Source organism: Carlito syrichta, unplaced genomic scaffold, assembly GCF_000164805.1.
Source record: "Carlito syrichta isolate Samal-C Ts95f unplaced genomic scaffold, Tarsius_syrichta-2.0.1 Scaffold304508, whole genome shotgun sequence".
NCBI classification, from domain to species: domain Eukaryota; kingdom Metazoa; phylum Chordata; class Mammalia; order Primates; family Tarsiidae; genus Carlito; species Carlito syrichta.
This window is the reverse complement of record NW_007248604.1, coordinates 145,989-163,948: the sequence shown is the minus strand read 5'-3', so window position 1 is coordinate 163,948 and position 17,960 is coordinate 145,989. Positions and strand designations below refer to the sequence as shown.

At 42.0% G+C, this 17,960-nt stretch overlaps 1 protein-coding gene and 1 pseudogene across 2 annotated transcripts in view; both read left to right on the top strand.

The window, feature by feature from the left end:
• Positions 1–2,967: 2,967 nt before the first annotated feature.
• Positions 2,968–17,960, top strand: part of SUGT1 (SGT1 homolog, MIS12 kinetochore complex assembly cochaperone) — a 55,027-nt gene continuing 40,034 nt past the window's right edge. For both annotated transcript variants that reach the window (XM_008060071.2, XM_021713370.1), the window contains exons 1-5: positions 2,968–3,231; positions 3,316–3,373; positions 12,865–12,955; positions 13,612–13,681; positions 14,943–15,013. In XM_008060071.2, coding sequence (XP_008058262.1) covers positions 3,194–3,231; positions 3,316–3,373; positions 12,865–12,955; positions 13,612–13,681; positions 14,943–15,013 — 328 coding nt within the window. In that variant the 5' untranslated portion in view covers positions 2,968–3,193. The remainder of the gene's footprint in view (positions 3,232–3,315; positions 3,374–12,864; positions 12,956–13,611; positions 13,682–14,942; positions 15,014–17,960) is intronic.
• Positions 8,960–11,391, top strand: LOC110595808 (annotated as a pseudogene).

Sequence of the window (17,960 nt, the reverse complement as noted above, 5' to 3'; positions counted from 1 at the left end):
CTCTGAAAGGACATTTAGATGATTTCCAGTTTTTGGTAATGTGAATAATGCTGCCATAAATATTCTTGTACATTATTATACTCTTTTCTCTTGGGTATATGCCCAGTGGTAGAACTATTGATTAGTATAAAATATGTATGACTAGACTTGATATATAGTGTCACAGTCTTCCAAGTGATTAACCAATTTATACTCTCCTCAACAATATATGAAAGTTATAGTTGCCCTATATCCTTGCCAATGCTTGGTATTGGAAGTTCCTTTATTATTATTTTTTTATTTTAGATTCGGGGTTACACATTTGTATTTGTTACATGAACATATTGTATAGTGATGGGGATTGGATCTTAGGTGTCCCATTCCCCAGTGAACATTGTGTCCCATGGGTAGTTTCTGAATCCTAACCCCTTCCCCCTCCTCCCTTATTGGTGTCACCAGTGTCTGTTATTTCCATCTTTGTAACCGTTTAGCTCCCATATATGAGAACATGCAGTGTTTGGTTTTCTGTTTGTGAGTCAGGCGGAAGTTGCTTTAAATTAAGCCATTCTGGTAGGAGTTTTAGTATTTCGTTATGAGTTTACTGTCCCTGAAATAGCTATTGATATAGAACTTCTTTTCTTTTTTTTTTTTTGAGTTGGAGTCTCACTCTGTCGCCCAGACTGGAGTGCAGTGGCTGCTTCCGGCCACCGCAGCCTCTACCTGCTGGGTGCCGGTGATCCTTCCGCCTCAGCCTTCCAAGTAGCTGGAACTACAGGCGTGCGCTACCATGCCCAGCTAATTTTTGATTTATTGTAGAGATGAGGTCTCACCAAGTTGCCCAGGCAGGTCTTGAACCCGCGGGCTCAGGCAATCCACTCACCTCAGACTCCCAAAGGCCTGGGATTATAGGCTGAGCCACCGAGCCCGGCTAGAACTTCTTTTCATATGCGTATTGGCCATATGGATAACATTTGAAAATTAACCAGATAATTCATAGTAACATATTAAAGAAAAATTACATATGAACATTTCAATAAAGGCAGAAAAAGCATTTGATGTTGCATGCTTTCCTCCTGATGTTATGGACACACTAGTGGGGGGGGGGAGAAAAAAGGTATAAAGATGACAGAATTTAATTCATCTTATTCAGTTTGCAAAATTGTGATCATTGAAATTCAAAAAGAATCTACAACATATTAGAAATAATACAGAAACTTTAGCAAGATGGCTGAATATAAGGTCAATATGTAAAGATCAATAGCGTTTATAGCCTGCCTGCCTGCCTCCTTTCCTTCCCTTCCTTCCTTCTCTGTCACCCAAGTTGGAGTACAGTGGTACACTCAGTTCACTGCAGTCTCAAACTTCTGGGCTCAAGCGATCCCCTGCCTCACCCTCCCAAGTATCCAGGCCTCCAGGATCATGTCACTATAACCCAATTAAAAAAAAAAAAAAGTAGAGATGGGGTGGGTGCTGGTCTCATCTCCTGGCCTTAAGGAATCCTCCCACCTCACTCAAAGCCCTAGGAGTACAGGGGTGAGCCACTGCGTTTGGCCTGATGTTGTTTCTGTATACTTAAGACAAAAGATAATGTTAAAAAATTTTAATGCCATTGAACAACACATAAAAAACACCAGACCAGGCGCAGTAGCTCAATCCCATAATCCTAGCACTTTGGGAGGCCAAGGCGAGAGGACTGCCTGAGCCTGTGGGTTTGAGACCAGACTGTGGTGAGACCTCGTCTCTACAATAAATCAAAAAATTAGCTGGGCGTGGTAGTTTCGGCTACTTGGAAGGCTGAGGTGGAAGGATCGCTGGAGTTCAGTAGGTGGAGGCTACGATGGCCAGGAGCGTGCCACTGCACTCCAGCCTGGGCAACAGAGTGAGACTCCAACTCAAAAAAACACAAAACACAAAACCCCAAATACTCAAAAATAAATCTAATGAAAGATATGCATGACCTCTATACTGCAATCTACAGAACACTGCCAAAAAAAATTAAAGGACATTAAGTAAACGGCAGAGGGGGACCGATATTCAAGGACTGAAGGACCTGATTTCGTTATGATCACAGTTTTCCACAAACACCAATAGATCCAATGCAAGATCAATAAAAATCTCAGGGTTTTTTTTTTTAATTGACAAGCCAATTTCTAAATTTCATATAGAAACACAAAGGCCTTTGAATAGCCAAAACCATCTTGAAGAATAAAGTTACAGGACTTCGAGATTTATTACAAAGCTTCATTAATACAATGTGGCACTGGTGTCAGGTTAGACACACACCGCTCCCTCCAACCCCCCAATCTACCCCCATTCCCTAACTTGAAGGACGCTTTCCCTATCTGATCTGCTTGAGTCAAAGGGCGCTGGGGAAAGGCCTGGGTGGTGCGACTAAGTTGGAAAACAAAGCAGCACTGAAATAACTTCAGGCCACCTGCCTGCCTGTGTGCCTTTGGATAGAAAAGGGGTTTCTTTTCGGTCTGGGAAGCCAACGAGGAAGAAAGCACGGAGTGCGGAGTTCTGGGAAATGGAGCAGTACCCGGGCACCTCCCCGAGAACCAGATGGGTTTTTTTCCGCTCTAACCTTTGTAAGGGCAGAGCGACTTCCGGTGAGTCCCCGCCTGTTATGGTTCCCAGCGCTACCATCGCGGGCTCCAGGCGCCTTCCGGGACTCAGATCCCGGAAAAGGCAACGCGGCGCGAAAGACGTCACGGGCTACGAAAGGCGTGGCTGTCTGTGGCCGCCATGATGAAAACTACTCAAAATGGAGCTCGTTGCACTTTGCGTTATTAACATACATTAAAACACCCCTAATCGCCACACGTTCCTGAGGGATAACAGTACGTTCCAAACCTCTCTGGGGCTACTACCCCTGAAGGCTCTATGGGAGCGCTGGCGGGCGAGCGCGCGGTGAAGAGAGGGCGAACGCGTAGACGCAAGGCCTCGTAACCATGGCTGCGAGGGGCGGGGACTGGGAGCGCCGGTCGTGGGCTCCCGGGCTGGAGGGAATTTGGTCCTCCACCGTCCCAGCTGGCCTCGCGCTCGCTAGTCACCTCCCCTCCCCTTCCCCCCGCCCCACGATGCGTGGCTGTTCGTTGGCTACTTCAGACGGAAGCTCGGTTGGTGTTTCTCCAGAAGTTTCCCCCTCGGGCGGCGGCGGAGCAGAGTACCGCAGTTGTAGCAGCTCCGGCGGCAGCAACAGAAACTGTTAGGGATGGCAGCGGCTGCAGCTGGACCTGCAACAGCCCACAGGTGCGTGCTTTTTCTTCCTGCGCTGTTTGTTTAACCCGCTTTCCTTGGTTAGTGAACCCTGCTGAAGTCGTTGTTTTTTGGCAGGTTTTTCCAGAGCTTCTCAGATGCCCTGATCGACGAGGACCCCCAGGCGGCGTTAGAGGTGAGAGAGTCCATTTCTGCTTCTTCCACTCTCCTTGGGGGAACTGGGCCGCGTCGGGTTCTGGCTGACCCCGCCTCTTTCCAGCACCGTCTTGCTGGGACCGCGGCTCTTGTTTTTACTGTCTTGGATCCAGTATTGGGATTCTCGCTGTCCTTTCTCTGCCCCACTGTGGCCCAGTTACCCCTGTTCTTGCCCCTTCCACCCCCAGACTCTTGCATCCCTGCAGCTCTTGAGTAAAACCACCTCCTGTTTTATTTCTTGGGGGAATCGTTAGTTATTTCTTGAGGGCATCCATGGTTGACCTGAAATGATTTTTTTAAATTTCATTTATGATTAGAAGAAAAAATAACTTGGGCTTATTGAAGTTAACATGGGCTTTCCTTGGACGGTCATCCTTGCTTTGCCATTCTTATGTCCCAGGCGCTGTGTTAAGTCTGTATGAACTCAGTCTGCGGGAACAAGACCCTTTTCTGGATGTCCCTGAAACTTTCCAGTTGTCCTGTTACTGTTCGTTATTCACTCTTTGTTTATTCATCAAAAGAATTTTTGGAGTTGCTTTGTGCAAAGGTGCTGATTACCAGGGTTTAGAGTCTTACATACTTAAATAACTCAGAAAGCGCTTTTTGTAGGTATGCAATGCAGACAAACTATAAAGCTGCGAAGGAATATGAAAGAGTAAGAGTTAATAATAAGAGTTAAAATAAAGAGAGCTTAAGCTATACATGTTGCTATGGATTGCATAATTTATCCACGAGTTTCTTGCTCTCCAGTACAGAAAAGAGGAAACCCTGTTACATTTTATGATCTAACATAAGCAAGGGTAACAGTTTTGGGCAAGATGGCCTTCTTTTTTTTTATAGTTGGAGTCTCTCTCTGTCACCCATGCTGGAGTGCAGTGGCACACTCAGAGCCACGCCAGCCTCGACCTGCTGGGTTCCGGCGATCCTTCCGCCTCAGCCTTCCAAGTAGCCGGAGCTACAGGCGCCGCTACCAGCCCGGCTAATTTTTGATGTATTGTAGAGACGACTCGCCAAGTGACCGGGCTAGTCTCTAAACCGCGGGCTGAGGCATCCCACTTGCCTCAGCCTCCCAAAGTGTTGGAATTACAGGCTGAGCCACCGATACCAGCCCAAGAGGACCTTCTTCTAAAGCTATGACTAAGAAATTTGCCACAGTGTACCAATGCCTCTCTAAAGTGATGATATTTGAACTAGACCTGAAAGAACAAGGGAGTGAGCTTGGAAGCTTTGGGGAAAGAACATTCCAGGCAGGAAGAAGAGTCAGTGCAAAGATCCTGAGGTAAGAACGAATTTGGCCTGTACAGGGAGCAGCAAAAAAAGCCCATTTGGTTATAGTGGAGTGGAAGAGAAGTAGGAGATAAGACTGGGCAGGAAACCAGGACCTAGGCCCCGTGAGGCTTTTTAGGGTCCAGGTATGTTTTTTGGATCTGGACTTACAGGCCTTCAAATCATGTGAGGCTTCTGAGATCAGTATTTGAATAATGTTACAGGAAGCACTGATTTTTCTCTACAATTTCTTATATCAGCTGCTTAACTTTTAATTTTATGAATCTACATTTGTTTTGGTCCTGATAGGCCCAGTACTTCCTTTGGAATTTCAGTATATATAAAAGTGGCTTTTATTTTTTATTTATTTATTTTTTTGAGTTGGAGTCTCACTCTGTCAGCCAGACTGGAGTGCAGTGGCTGCTCTCGGCCACCGCAGCCTCGACCTGCTGGGCTCCAGCGATCCTTCCACCTCAGCCTTCCAAGTAGTGAACTACAGGTGTGCGCTACCTTGCCTGGCTTATTTTTTGATATATTGTAGAGACAAGGTCTCACCAAGTTGCCCAGGCTGGTGTTGAACCTACGGGCTCAGGCAGTCCTCTCACCTCAGCCTCCCAAAGCTCTGGGATTACAGACTGAGCCACCGAGCCCTGGCTATAAAAGTGGCTTTTAAAGGATGCTAATGAGGTGCGCGGTAGCTCAAGCCTGTAATCCCAGCACTTTGGGAGGCCAGGGTGAGCTCAGGGGTGGGAGACCAGCCTGGGCAACTTGGCAAGACCTCGTCTCTATAGTAAATTTAAAAAATAAGCCAGGCATGGTAGCACGTGCCTGTGGTTCCAGCTACTTGGATGGCCGAGGTGGAAGGATTGCCTGAGCCCAGCAGGTCAATCCTGCAGTGGCTGTGAGAGTGCCACTGCATCCAGCCTGGGCGACAGAGTGAGACTCCTACTAAAAAAAAAAATTAAAAAGAAAAAAGGGGTGTTAATGTAATGACTTTCTTTGTGACTTTCCATCTTGGTTATTTTACTTTAAAAATTTTGATTGAGATATGTATGTAAACAACACAAGTGTTAGGTCTACAACCTGATGAGTTTTTATATATTTGCCCACCATCAGATCAGGGTGTAGAGCATTTCCATCCACAAGACTCTGTCATGCTCCTTCCCAGCCAATGATTCCCGTGACTTACTGCTGACCCCTATTTTAACCTCCATCACTGTCACTTAGTTTTGCTTGTTCTTGCATTCACAAATAGAATCATACAGTAGGTGCTTTGTTGAGTGTTGTTTTAATCATTATGTGAGTTTGCATCATGTTGTGTAAAGCAGTATGTAGATCTTTTTCATTGTACAGTATTAGGCTGATACATACGTTCTTAGTGTTTTTGGCTTGCTCATGGAATTCAAGTATTGCCCCATGGTTAATTGGTCACAGTTCATCACGTTTGCCAATTCTCAGGTTGACTGACATGGATCAACATGGATTAAAGCCTTTAAACAGTCTTCATCAAAGCTGGATAGTCTTCCTGAGCATGGAGAATCACTTTCAGATCAAAGTGGCCCGCTTAGAAATGACAAATCATTTTCTTGCCATGCTTTCCTCGATGGCATTCTCCTGGTACATGGCACAGATATTTTAAGCTGCCTCCACTGCCTTTACTCTTTTGTTAAACAGAAGAATATGTCAGAAGTGTTTGTTTTTTTCCCACTTGACACTCCATCTTCTTTAGCCCACAAATAGCACTAACTTTCTTCGTATCTGCACAATGCAAGACATATGCACAACCGCAGCGTTGTCACTCTAAATGACAAATGCCCAGCACCACAGTGTTGCCACAGCAGACAAACTTATGCATCAACCTAATAGGTCATTGTATAAATATTGTGTAATTGTATAAATATATATAGTATAAGTATAGTGCAATTTATTGTAACAATGAGCATTTGAGCTATGGCTAGTTGTTAGCTAGTATGAATAAAGCTACTGTTAATACTCTTGTAAATGTAATTTGGTGAACACATACATTCCTACCTTTTGGTTGTATATACCTAGGAGTAGAATTCCTAGACTGAGCATGCGGTTAGCCTGAGTACCTTTGTTAATGTGTGGCCCTCGGACCAGCCGTATCGTCATCACTTGGCAAAACATTAGAAGTGCAAATTCTTGCTGAAAGTCTTTAACAATTCATGTAGTCCATTCTTTCCCTTTCTTTTTACAGTGTACCGAAGAAAACAGATCCAAAAAATCCAAATGATCTGTCAATGAGATGTATACAGTCAATTAGAGGCAGAATGGGGGCCTCAGAACACAGGTTTCATGACTTTTAGTCTAGTAATGTAGAAAAAACAGTTGTCCTCAGAAGTGTGGTCTCCAGACCAGCTACAGCGTCAACATGTTAGAAGTACACATTTGTTAGGACCTACCATAGACCTGGAAACAGAAACTCTGGATTTGGCGAGGATCATGATAAGAACCAGCTGTGTTAAGAGGAAACGTTCTTTTTTTTTTGAGTTGGAATCTCACTCTGTTGCCCAGGCTGGAGTGCAGTGGCACGCTTATGGCCACAACCTGCTGGGCTTAGGTGATCCTTCTGCCTGCGCTTTCCAAGTAGCTGGCACTACAGGCACATGCCACCACACCCAGCTAATGTTTTTGATTTATTGTAGAGATGAGGTTTCATCAAGTTGCCCAGGCTGGTCTTGAACCTATGGGCTCAGGCAATCTTCTTACCTTGGCCTTCCAAAATGCTGGGATTATAGGTGTGAGCCATCATTCCTGGCCGGAAATGTTTTGTTTTGTTTTTTTGAGTGGGAGTCTCACTCTGTTGCCCAGGCTGGGAGTGCAGTGGCGTGCTCATGGCTACTGCAGCCTCAACCTGCTGGGTTTAGGTAATCCTTCTGCCTCAGCCTTCCAAATAGCTGGAACTACAGGCACGAGCCACCACGCCCAGCTAATTTTTTGATTTGTTGTAGAGATGAAGTCTGGTTGAGTTGCTCAGGCTGGTCTTGAACCCATGGACTCAGGCATTCCTCTCACCTCAGCCTCCCAGAGTGCTAGGATCATAGGCGTGAGCTACCACACCCAGCCAGAATGTTCTTTTTAAACCTTGAATGACTTCCTCACAAAGATGAGCAGGTAAATAATTGAATAATTGGCAGTGATAAGGAGGGATGAAACGTTGATGAAGGTTGTGAGTATATTTCTCCCTGCCCCCAGATTTTTTTTCAAAGGCTACTTTAATAACAGCCATTTTGGAATTCAGGTGACTTGAGATGTTAGTTAAAATATATACAGTTTATATAAGATAATTCAATTAGAAATAATGGGGAAATTTTGTATCACATAAGCTGTTTCACATTTTTCATTCATTTAACAAATAATGGGCATTAGTGGTAAATGCTGAACTGGGAATTAGGAATCTAAAGATGAAGAGACTGCAGTGAGGGAGTTTGTAGTCTAGTGTAAAAACAGATAAGTTAACTGATCACTAAAATATAATTACTGTAATGGAGTTGTGTATGAAAGAGTGTAGCCAAATAGAAGCTGACTGATTGAGTGAAAATAAAGAAAACTTTACAGAGGAGGTTGCAGTTCAGTTGGGAGAGAAGACACGTTCATCTTGAGAATCTTTTGAGACCTAGTATGCATGGTGATTAAGAGCCCAGGTTCTGGAGTCAGAGCTTGAGTTGAAATCCTGGTTTCTTTCTTTTTTTTTTTTTTTTTGAGTTGGAGTCTCACTCTGTCACCCAGACTGGAGTGCAGTGGCATGCTCTCGGCCACCGCAGCCTCAACCTACTGGGCTCCGGCGATCCTTCTGCCTCAGCCTTCCAAGTAGCTGGAACTACAGGCCCGCTCTTCCACGCCCGGCTAGTTTTTGATTTATTACGGAGATGAGGTCTCGCCAAGTTGCCCAGGCGGGTCTCGAACCTGTGGGCTCAGGCAATCCACTCCCAAAGGCGCGGGATTACAGGCTGAGCCACAGAGCCTGGCTCAAATCCTGGTTTCATGGTAACTGTGTAACCTCATTCAAGTTCCGGTCGTCATTCTAGATTTCTCATCTGTAAAATGGGAATAAATAGGACACATTTGTAAGGATTATTTTAAAGATAAATTAAGTATTCTGTATTATGTGCTTAATACAGTATCCAGCACATGGTAAGGACTCTGTAACTTCTGTTTTGGGGACAAATATAGGTTGTTGGTAGTGTTAGATCATAAAATGTGAGGAGATAAAGGCTAAACAAATAGAGACCAGGACTTCAAAGACATTAAATTGTAGCTTAAGGCTTTCAGTTATATCATGGAGCACTCTGAAGAATCTGGAGGTAGGAAATGACATTTTTCTGTATTACAAAACCTACTCTGTAAGCAGAGTAGACAATGGATTGGAGAAGGCACAAAGGATAATGGATAGCAGGAAGGTGTTGTAGACCAGGTAAAAGACAAATATCTGACTCTTAACAATTGGGACATAAGGGATGGCTCCTGTGTTTCTGATATGGGAAATGTAATGGAAGTTGATACCATTTTCTAAGATAGCACTTAGGATGAGTGAACAACAGTATCGAGGAGAGGAAATGGTTTTACATTTTGAATATTGTATATGGTTGTCTCTGGGGCATTTCAGGTGAAGTCGAGAGAAAACTAGCCATCTGCTGATGTTACTCAGGAGCGATGTCTATATAGATTGGAGTCATCAGTGATGCCCCCAACACTTAAGAAATCAAAGAATGATGCTAGAAGGGAAGAAAGAAGTCTATGGACTGAGCTTAGGGAAAACGCTGGCTTTCACAAGGCCAGCAGAATAGTAAATCTAAAGGCCTGGTCATTATTGTCAGGAGCCACAGAGAAATCAAGTCATATAGTAATCAGTTTTGATTTCTTTTTTTTTAATTTGAGTCAGAGTTTCTCTCTTACCCAGGCTGCAGTGCAGTGGTATGATCATGGCTACCGCAGTCTCGACCTGCTGTACTCCGGCGATCCTTTTACCTCAGCCTTCCAAGTAGCTGGGACCACAGGCACGTGCCACCAGCCTGGATATATTTTGATTTATTGTGGAGGCGAGACCTCACAAAGTTGTCCAGGCTGGTCTCTAATCCCTGGGCTCAGGCAATCTTGCCTCTACCTCCCAAAGTGCTGGGATTACAAGTGTGAGCCTCCATGCTGGCCAGTTTTGAATGTGATAACAAGGGGATCACCAGTGACTGAGAAGATTAAAACTAGAGAGGTAAATATTTATTTTTATTTTTTGGAGTCAGAGTCTCACTCTCACTCAGGCTGGAGTGTAGTGGCATGCTCACCACAACCTCGACCTGCTGGTCTCAACCTGCTGGTCTCAGGCGATCTTTCCTTCCCAGCCTTCCAAGTAGCAGGAACTACAGGCGTGTGCCACCACACCTGCCTAGTTTTTTGTGATTTATTGTAAAGACAATAAATCTCTCACTGGCTTGTCTGGCTGGTCTCGAATCTCTGGGCTCGGGCAGTCCTGTTGCCTCAGTCTCCCAAAGTGCTGGGATTACAGGCGTGAACCACCAACCCGACAATTGTTTTTATATTTTGTAGCAAAAGAGGATGAGGTCAAGGTAGAGAATATGGAAAAGATTGGGGAAAGTCTGCAAGGAGAGAACCTTTCACTGAGTGCTATTGCTTACTGAGTGCCAGGTGAGGATCTAGGCAAGCCCCAAACCCTGGAGTCTTCTTTAATTTCTCTTACCCCCATATTTAAGCCATTAGCAAGTCCTGTTGGTTCTAATATATTCCACCTCATTGTGCTTTTCTTCTTCATCTCTTTGTCTGCAACCTACTCCTATCCTGGACTTAATATAGCTGTTTCCTAAGAAGTCTCTCTGTTACCAGTTCTCATTTGTTATAGTGTATTTGTCATACAGTGGCCAGAGTGAGGTTTTAAAATGTGGTTGAGACCCGTGTCTCTCTCCTAAACATGAACCTTCCATGGTTTTGCATCACACATAAAGTCCAAACTTTTTATAACAACCTGCAAGGTACAAAGTGAGGCCCTTGAGGTAGCATCTTGTACCTCTTTGATCTCTAGGTTCGAGCCACACTGACTTTCTTTCTGTTGCTTGATTGCACGTAACCTCGTTGTAAGTTGAGGAGCATCTGTGTACATTGTGAGACTCACACAAAAAAACTAGATTAAAGCAAAATTAGTGACGTGTGGCTATTGAAATAATTTTATCTTTAAAGAAAACTACCAGCTTTTTGAGGAAGACGCAGGTGTGGGCACTGTGGAGCTGTGGTCCACCTGCTTCTGCTTCTGACTCACTGCTGTTCGCTGTCTCTGAGGAACAAGTTGGTCAGGAAGCCGTGCCATAGCAGTGGCTTTAAAAGACACTGGCAAAGCACCTGTGGAACCAGAGGTGGCAACACACTGAATTCGAATTACCCTAACTAGCCACAGTGTAAAATCTCTGGAGAAAGAGTGTGCTGACCTGATCAGAGGCACGAAGTAAAGTAATCTCAGAGTTACTAAGGACTGGTTCGCAAGCTTGCCAAGACTTTGAGAATCACTACAAGAAAAACTCCTGTGGTTAGGATTATAAGACATGGGATCTCTTCCGTGTCTTATAATCTGTAAGACATGGGATCTCTTCTATGTCTTTTAAAATCCACAAGTAACTCGTTGACTTGCACAGTCCTTCTGAGATTGTCCAGCAGATTACTTCCATCAGTATTGAGCTAGAAGTTGAAGTCACCATTGCTGATGTTTAAGTCAGCTATTTTAATAAATTGATTACCACTTGTTAAAAAATATATATTATTCAAATCCCTAAGAATATGGGTAGTGGGCAGAGAATCAATGTGCTCTGTTTGCCCGCACTTTTCCTTGATCTCACTAATAATGCCACTTGCATTATTATTTTTCCAGCTATCACCAATGTACTGTGACTACACAGGATAGAAAAGTTTTGATTTCTCTAATGTTAACTCTTGATCAATGGATATCTGTAAGAGTGTGTCAGGGCTTTGAACAGAATGTTTAATATGTTAGCATTGTGTGCTGTTGACAGAGAATAGGAGAGAGCCAGGTAAGCTTGATTGGGTATTTATTTACTTAATTATTTTTTTGAGTCAGAATCTCACTCTGTCACTACTGCAGCCTCGACCTTGGGCTCAGGCAATTCTTCCACCTCAGTCTTCCAAGTAGCTGGGACTACAGGCACGTGCCACCACCCCCGGCTGATTTTTTTGTTTAATTGTAGAGATGAGGTCTTGCCATGTTGTTCAGACTGGACTCGAACTCCTGGGCTCAGGTAGTCCTCTTGCATTGGCCTTCCAAAGAGCTGGGATTACAGGTGTAAGCCACTATACCCAGCCTTGATTGTGTATTTATTGATTCTGTTAACCTCTCTGAGCTCTAGATGTAACTTCCAGTTTTGGGGTGTGTGTGTGGATGTGTGTGTGTGTGTTCATTGAGCAGCTTCAAATTTTCTATTTTTTTTGAGTTTGGGGTGTGTGTGTGTGTGTGTGTGTGTGTGTGTGTGTGTGTGTGTTCATTGAGCAGCTTCAAATTTTCTTTTTTTTTGAGTTGGAGTCTCACTCTGTACCCAGACTGGAGTGCAGTGGCATGCTCTCGGCCACTGCAGCCTCAACCTGCCTGGCTCAGGTGATCCTTCCGCCTCAGCCTTCCAAGTAGCTGGAACTACAGGTGCGTGCTTCCACACCTGGCTAATTTTTGATTTATTGTAGAGATGAGGTCTCGCTAAGTTGCCCAGGTGGGTCTCGAACCCGCAGGCTCAGGCAGTCCGCTCACCTCAGCCTCCCAAAGCACGGGATTACAGGCTGAGCCACCGAGCCTGGCTCAAATTTTCTTGTCATTTAAAATTCTACATGATCTTTGAGTCTTCTTCAAATTAAAAGGAAAAAATCTGTATGGTTAATATATATCAACTAAATGCCTCAGAATATGAGGTGATAATAATTACCATATATTGAGCTCCTACTATAGACTAGGAACTGCTAGGTGCTTTACAGTACACAGATATTACATTAGATTTTCTGCTTTTCTGGTGGGGGAGGAGAAGGGGAGATATTTATTCTTATAACAAAACTTCCAAGTTTGTTTTCCTGTTATCTTTCCTCCAAATGTCTTTTGATAATAGGCTATTTGTTTGTTATATTTTAATTAGAATTTGATGACTTTTAAAAAACATTTACTGACAGTCAACATGTTTGTATTTGTAGGAACTGACTAAGGCTTTGGAGCAGAAACCAGAGGATGCACAATATTTTTGTCAAAGAGCTTATTGTCACATTCTTCTTGGGAATTACTGCGGTAACCTTCTTATAAAGTATATTGTCCTTTTTTAGAAGTTATTTACAAATATTACCCAGTAAAAATTAATCATATAAAATAGAGCTTATCTTTGAGGAATTTTAAGTTGGTTTTTCATGCAAGGTTAAGTTATTGAAGTGTGACAAATAACATGTTAAGTAGCACCTATTTAAATTTTGTGTATGTCTCTTTAGTGGGTTGGAAAATGTGTACAGATTTCATTCATAGTTCTTGGATTTGCTGATGAAGAAAACATGGCATTTACTGTTTGACAGAACATTTATTTTTATTAAAAAATGTATAGCTTCAAAATTATTCTGATCAAGAATCTGGGTGGGGAAAAACTCAATACCTTCAGTCAGATGAGTGATGCTAATGAGAAAAGGAATTATCAAAAATTTAAAATTTGTGACACAGGGCTTTATTCGTTGACTGAAGAACTTTAAGAAGGGTGCTAAATACTAGGCCAAAAGGAAGGTATGAGGGTGATACTTATTTGAATTATATCTTGGATTAATTTTTTCTAAATTAAAATCATTTGACCTTTTTACTAACTCAAAAACTTAAAAATCTAAAGCTGATTCATGTTTTGTGTGTAGTATTTGCTAGGTTCTGTAAATCACTGACTTTTAAGAAGCCTGTTTCTTTCTTTACAGATGCCGTTGCTGATGTAAGGAAGTCTCTCAAACTCAATCCAAATAATTCCACTGCTATACTGAGAAAAGGGTATGCAATAACTGTTGTTGAGCTTGGACTGTAGATACTAGGTGTTTAATTTGTTGACTGAGTTCTTCATAAGCATTATATAAGTTGTAAAATTTTGTATATATTCATTTGATAACTGAGATATGATTTAGTTCTTCCTTCAGTGGGATGGAGAACATGTATAGATTTCATTCATAGTTCTTGGATATACCGATAAAGAAAAACATCACATTTACTGTTTGACAGAGTATTTATTTCTTTTTATAAAAAAGCAATATTGCTGGGCATGGTGGCTCATGCCTATAATCCCAGCACTTTGGCAGGCCTAGTTGAGAGGATTGCCTGAGCTCATTGGTTTGAGACCAGCCTGGGCAACTTGGCGAGACCTCATCTCTATAATAAATCAAAAACTAGCTGGGCATGGGGGCACATGCCTGTATTTCCAGGTGCTTGGAAGGCTGAGGCGGAAGAATTGCCTGAGCCCAGCAGGTTGAGTCTTGTGATGGCCGTGAGCATGCCACTGCACTCCAGCCTGGGTGACAGAGTGAGACTCCAACTAAAAAAAAAAAAATGTACTGTGTAACTTTAAAAAATTATTCTGATCAAGAATTTGGGTAGGGAAAAACTCAATACTTTATAGTTTTATTATTATGTTAACTGTAGTGTATGATAGGAGATCTGTAGTTAGTGTGTTTTAAAATAGTGATGATTGAAGTAACTGCAAGGTATAGATGGAACTGGTAGATTTCACATCCCTTTTTATTCATTGTTTGGAATTTACTGTATTTGACTAGAGACGATCCTATTTTTCAACCATGCTAAATAGGCTATGTTTAATGCTATGAAAGCTTTATTATATCTATACCTTATATCCTAGCTTATTTCCGTTGCTGAGTGTGACTTTATTTAAGTAAGAAACTTCTACAGTTCCTTTATATAATTATATTTTGGAATAAGCTATGTCCAATTAAAATCAAATTCCTTCTGAAGTGAGTTCCAAAATTGAATTTTAGTGTACTAGATGTTACAGTGTTTTAGAAAATCTCTTGACTTGTTAGCGTATACTTAAGATATATAGTTTTCAACAACAGGAAATACTAAGATTTTTTTATTTAGCCAAGTGAGTATGTGTATTTTTGGTAATTGTACTTCTAGTGACTATACAATTTGAAATACTATTTTTATCAGGCTGTATTTAAAAAATAAAATTTTTTTTTATTTAGAAAGAAGACTGTTTTCCATTATCTTTTTGTGTGTTAATTTTTTAAATATGTTCATGCAGAATTTGTGAATACCATGAAAAAAACTATGCTGCTGCTCTAGAAACGTTTACAGAAGGACAAAGATTAGATAGTAAGTATTAGAATTATACTTTAATAAACTAATCTGTTTTTGTCTCTTAACTACCATAGCTGAATTTTTAAAATGTTAATCTAAAGTTAATTATGGAAACCCAACACCTTTTTTTCCTCATCTTAATGACATTTCCTATTGATTGCAAAATTTATGGTCACTTACGAATGGATTAAATTTGCCTTTTTTTTTTTTGAAAGCATTTAAATCACAGGTAAACTTACCTGTTAGAAGCCATAAACTATATATAAACACTCATCATGCTCTCTTAACTAAGTCTGGCTGTATTTTTTTCTAATGGAGAAGTGAAAGTTTAATTTGCTTTCTTGTTCAGAAGTCTATTTTAAGTTATTATTCAGTTGCTGAGATGGAATATCTTACAACAGTCTTCAGAAAAGTGAAGTACAAGTTTGGATAGATTATGACAGGGTACAGAAGAAACATAGAGCTTTGAGTGTATTAGGAGTTTTTGTATTATGAGTGTATCTTTTTGAGAGGAATATATGGAAATGGATTTTTAGACACCTATACAGAAATTGTGAGAGCCAAGAATTTTAAAATGTGCAACAGTCCAGGACAAGTGAGAGCTGAGTGGGCACTGAGTGACTCTGTGCCTCGCTAAGGAAAAATGACTGAACTTGAGCAAAGGAGATTCTGAGAAGCCATGAGGCAAGATGTCATCATATGTATCCTTTTGCAAACTTATTGGGAGGAGCCCAAGAAGCAGCACCTAGGTGCTTCAGTCACCTTCTCAGAGTTTTGTAAAAAGTGCTCAGAGGAGTGGAAGACCATGTCTGCTAAAGAGAACAGAAAATGTGGACAGAACCCATTCTAAAAGAGAATTGAAAACCTGTATCCCTTCTAAATGGGAAACTAAAGAAGTTCAGGAATCCCAGTGCACCCAAGAGACCTTCTTTGGCTTTTTGTTGTTGTTGTTGTTCTGTTCTTAGCATTGCCCAAAAGTCAAAGGAGAACATCTGGCCTATGCATTGGTAATGTTGCAAAGAAACTGGGAGAGATGTGGGGTGACACTGCTGCAGATGACAAGCAGCCTTATGAAAAGAAGACTGTGAAGCTGAAGGAAAAACAAAAAAGGGATATTGCTGCTTACTGAGCTAAAGGAAAGTCTGATGCAGCAAAAAAGGTAGTCTTCAAGGCTGAAAAAAAGCCAGAAAAGGGCCAGGTGCAGTGTCTCATGCCTATAGTCTCAGCACTTTGGGAGGCTGAGGTGAGAGGATTGCCTGAGCCTGTGGGTTAGAGACCAGTCTGGGCAACTTGGCGAGATCTCATTTTTACAATAAATTAAAAAAAATTAGTCGGCTTCTTGGCGCGTGCCAGCTACTTGGGAGACTGAGGTGGAAGGATTACCTGAGCTCAGCAGGTCGAGGCTGCGGTGGCCATGAGCGTGCCAAAAAAAAAAAAAAAAAAACCAAGAAAAAAGGATAAGGAGGAAGATGAAAAAGATGATGAAGATGGTGATGAATAAGTTGATTGTAGTACAGTTTTTTCTTGTCTATAAAGCATTTCATCTCTTTGTATGGCAGCTCACTGCTTTTAATAAAAAGTGAAATGTAAAGCTGTGAAAGATTGTTTTTCCAACTGTTCAATGTCTTTTTTTTTTTTTTTTTAGCATAGTTAACACACTACTGAATGTGTCTTTAGATAGCTCTGTCCTGGTGTTATTTTCAGTACCTACTAGCCTTGCCTGGTACAGTATGGGGGTTGTAATTTGGCATGGAAATTTTTTTTTTTTGAGTTGGAGTCTTACTCTGTTACTCAGCCTGGAGTGCAGTGGCACACTCATGGTCACCTCAGCATCAACCTTTGGGCTTCAGTGATCCTTCTGCCTCTGCCTTCCAAGTAACTGGAACTACAGAAGTGCACTACCATGCCTGGCTAATTTTTTATTTTTTATTTATTGTAGAGACGAGGTCAAGTTGCCTGAGGCAATACACTCGCCTCGATCTCCCAAAGTGCTGGGTTTACAGGTTGAGCCACTGAGTCCAGCCTGGCATGGAAATTTAAAGCAGGTTTTTACTGGTGCACAGCACAAATTAGTTACATATGGGGATGGTAGTTTATCTTCATTTGTCTCTGATGTAGCTTGTACAAAATAATTGTCCTGTTAACTGAATACCACTCTGTAATTGTAGAAAAGAAGTGGTAGCTGTTTTGTAGACGTTTTGAATGCTTCTAAGTAAATACAGTCTTTTTAAATTAAAAATATCTACAGGCCAGGTGCGGTGGCTCAAGCCTGTAATACCAGCACTTTGGTAGGCTGAGGTGAGAGAATTGCCTGAGCCTACGGGTTTGAGACTAGCCTGGGCAACTTCAAGAGACCTCATCTCTACGATAAATTTAAAAATTAGCTGGGCGTGGTAGCGCATGCCTGTCGTTCCAGCTACTTGGAAGACTGAGGCGGAAGGATTGCCTGAGCCCAGCATGTCAAGACTGTGGTGGCCGTGAGCATTCCACTGCACTCCAACCTGGGTGCCAGAGTGAGACTCCAACTCAAAAAAAAAACAAAAAACCTACAAAATACCAAAAGAGGGTGAGTAATGTCATATAAAGTTGTAGACTACGTATTCTACTTGTGCTATCATTTTGTCTTTATGTTACTGTAGAGTTTTATCACAATTCTCTGCAGCAGGGGTTCTTAACTGGGAATGATTCTGCTTCCCAGGAGTCAGTATCTGAAGAGATTTTTTGATTGTCATGACTGGTGAATGGAGGATGTGCTACTGACATTTAATGATAGAGGCCACAGCTGCTATGAAACATTCACAGGACAGTCTCCCATAACAGAGAAGTATCTGGTCTAAAATTTCTTTTTTTTTTTTTTTTTTTTTTGAGTTGGAGTCTCAGTCTGTCACCCAGACTGGAGTGCAGTGGCCGCTCCTGGCCACCACAGCCTCAACCTGCTGGGCTCTGGCGATCCTTCCCTGCC